Below are 2,829 nucleotides of genomic sequence, written 5' to 3'. Positions count from 1 at the left end.
TCCTGCTAACAGTGGAGTCAGCATCAGCATCACACCTTAACAATCTCAGAGAAGAAGTCAAAGATGGAACAGACTTGCAGACCACTCTCAGTTTTAGAAAGAGTATGGTGGAGTATTGCGTGCAGTCTGCACTACAGCTATTCATGATGTAGCTTTCTTACAGCTTCTTTTCAGCTGCTAGTTCTACTAACCCAGTACTGAGAAATAACTTTTATTCCACCAACATTGTTTCATCTTGCCATAATTAGTGTGCTTTTTGGGCAGTGTCCTCAAGTTTCTGTAGGCTCAAATTTCACTTAATGTTGTTCTTTGTGTTTGTATTAATACAGGAAGATTGTCATGGCATCTTCCGAATAAATGTAAGTGTTTCAAAAAATCTAAATTTGAAGCTACGACCTGGAGAGAAAAAACCTGGATTTTGGGTGCCACGAGTCTGGTGAGTTGCTGTATTTTGGCCAATCTTCTTCTGATAGTTCAGTTGTTAAGCTAGAACAGGACACGAACACTGCAGGACTGTGGGGGTTTTTTGGTGTATGAGAACTAAAAAATACAACTGATGATAAATAGAAATGTCTAGTTCCTGACTAATCTGAAGGAGATTTTGTAGAGATAAATTAAATACTCAGGATAAATAGTGGAAAGTGAAGTAGATGTTTAATATTTTTCACATCTGATCAGCTACAGTGATATTAATTATGCAGGAAGGAAAAATAGGCTTTAAATACAGTGGCTGCTGTCAAAGAAAAATCAACTTTTCCCTTGATAATTATCATTATTAATTATTACAGTAGTAATTGGAGGCTGTAGCCAAATTTGTGCTTCTGTGGTGCTAGGTACTGTACCCCTGTGTATGCTGAGACTGATTCCCTGCGGAAGCGATAATATGAACAAGCCAGACAGGCAAAGGTCGGAAAAGAAACAGAGACAAATTGTTTTCCCAGGATCACACATCAAATCAGTGGCACAACCAGGCATAGAACTTAAGTTACATGACTTCCAGTGCCATCCCTCTCTGGTAGAGTATGGCACCATTAGACATGTGAGATATTTCCTGTTCTATGCACAGGAACTGCCTTGTGTGGTGGTGTCCTGTGGATCTCAGAAATATGGATGTAGGAAGCTTTAGAAAATGTTTTCAGGGGCAACATTAAAACTATATTTTGATTTGTATTTTGACAGTGTTCCTTTAAGATTTTTCCAACACCTGCATTGTGATGTGGAAATTCTCCTTAGTTTCTTATATTTTAAGGTAGATTGGTTGGCTTTTTGCAAATTCAGCTAGACAAAATTATTTTAATGAAGAGAGTATGTGTAAGGAATGTACCAGTAACGTTAGATTCAGAGCCATCCCACACTAATGAAATAATATACTGTGATGTGAGCAGTCAGCTAAGCCGTGGCATCTGCAGGGCTTTTTCAGTTTCTATGTGCTTCAGACACGTGGTGAACGCAGAATTCATACAAGTAAACATATTCAGTTTGATCCAGAGATACGTAAAATATCTTAATCAGCAAAGCTTGTCAAATGTAGATAATGTTTAACTGTTGCATGAAATGTGGAGGTGAGTGCCAAATGCTAGCCTTGTCAGGAAAATCTTCAAGAGCTTAACACTTAACTAAGGGCCAGATTTTCAAAAAAACTGACAGCTTCTCTTGTGGCACTTTTAAAAGTTGGATTTTCAAAAGCTAAACAGAAGACAGCTCTTCTTGAAATCTTGCTACTTATTTTGGTGCCTGAATGGTAGCTGAACAAATTGGAAAATTGGTCTTTGATTATGGGTACAGAGCTCTTTTCAAAATTAACTCCGGCGTCTTGGACAGACATTGCATAAACTGATTTGACCCAAATCCATTAAGTCTGATACTACATTCAACCAGGTTTATCTTAAACCGGTTTCAGCCATTTTCATACTAGTTTATGTGCACTGAACATCTGTTCTGTTACAGGTTTAGACCAGTTTCTGATCATTTAAACCAGTCTGTCCCTAGCGCAAGTAGATACTTTAATTTTCAGTTGGAATTATTCTTTGGTATCTCAGCTGCTACAAAAGTCAGAGCATATTAGATCTGAAGTCCAGAAAGAAAATGTCATTTCTTTTTATTGTGGGTCCATAGGGGACAGGGTGGGGGGGAGCTTTCAAGTCTGGAAAAAGGGTAGTGGAGGTGCTAAAAATAGCCTGATCCAGGTTCAGGAGTTGTCTGGGTTAAGAACAGCACAGCCCTAGAGCTGTGGCAAGTGGCCAGGCTTTCCCAGCCCCTGGACTGTGGTATGAATGTATGCAAGTATTTACTAGGTTGAGTTAGCCCTCACTAGATCAGGTTAACCCTTTACCTAAAGTTAGTTTGCCTCTGAGCTTAACTAACTTTAGATCAGGCACACCATTTTTAGGGTTACCTAAGCCCTGTGAATGTCTGCACTCCGGAGTGTTTAGATCAACCTAACCTTAATTAGGTCAATCTAAATGTAATGCTTGTGTATACCCAAACAGGATCCCATATAGGAGATGAGAAACAATACATCACAATATATACTTATGAAGATCCTAAATATGTATAAATAAAGCAGCCTATGTATAATTTAGGAATTCCAGATGCTGTTGTTGCTGTTTTATTATTATGAATCATTTTTTAGCTGCATTGTGTAACAAACTTAGAGAAGCTGCAAGATGCTCAAGATCTGCCTTTCTGGAAGAAAGTTAAAGTGCTCTCATGCCTTTGCTTTATTTCAGGGCAAATCCTCGGAATTTTAATTTTGACAATGTGGGAAATGCCATGTTGGCACTCTTTGAAGTTCTGTCATTAAAAGGCTGGGTAGAAGTCAGAGATGTT

At 38.5% G+C, this 2,829-nt stretch overlaps 1 protein-coding gene across 1 annotated transcript in view; it reads left to right on the top strand.

The window, feature by feature from the left end:
• LOC102379804 (sodium leak channel non-selective protein-like) overlaps positions 1 to 2,829 on the top strand; it is a 74,714-nt gene that overhangs the window by 32,930 nt on the left and 38,955 nt on the right. The window contains 2 exon segments of the mRNA XM_025193201.1: positions 330 to 436; positions 2,730 to 2,829. The exon segment at positions 2,730 to 2,829 is cut by the window's right edge and continues 21 nt beyond it. Of these exon segments, the coding sequence (XP_025048986.1) occupies positions 330 to 436; positions 2,730 to 2,829 (207 nt within the window).

The sequence above is a fragment of the Alligator sinensis genome, unplaced genomic scaffold (genome assembly GCF_000455745.1).
Source record: "Alligator sinensis unplaced genomic scaffold, ASM45574v1 scaffold473_1, whole genome shotgun sequence".
Classification (NCBI taxonomy): domain Eukaryota; kingdom Metazoa; phylum Chordata; order Crocodylia; family Alligatoridae; genus Alligator; species Alligator sinensis.
This window is presented reverse-complemented; position numbering and strand designations above follow the sequence as displayed.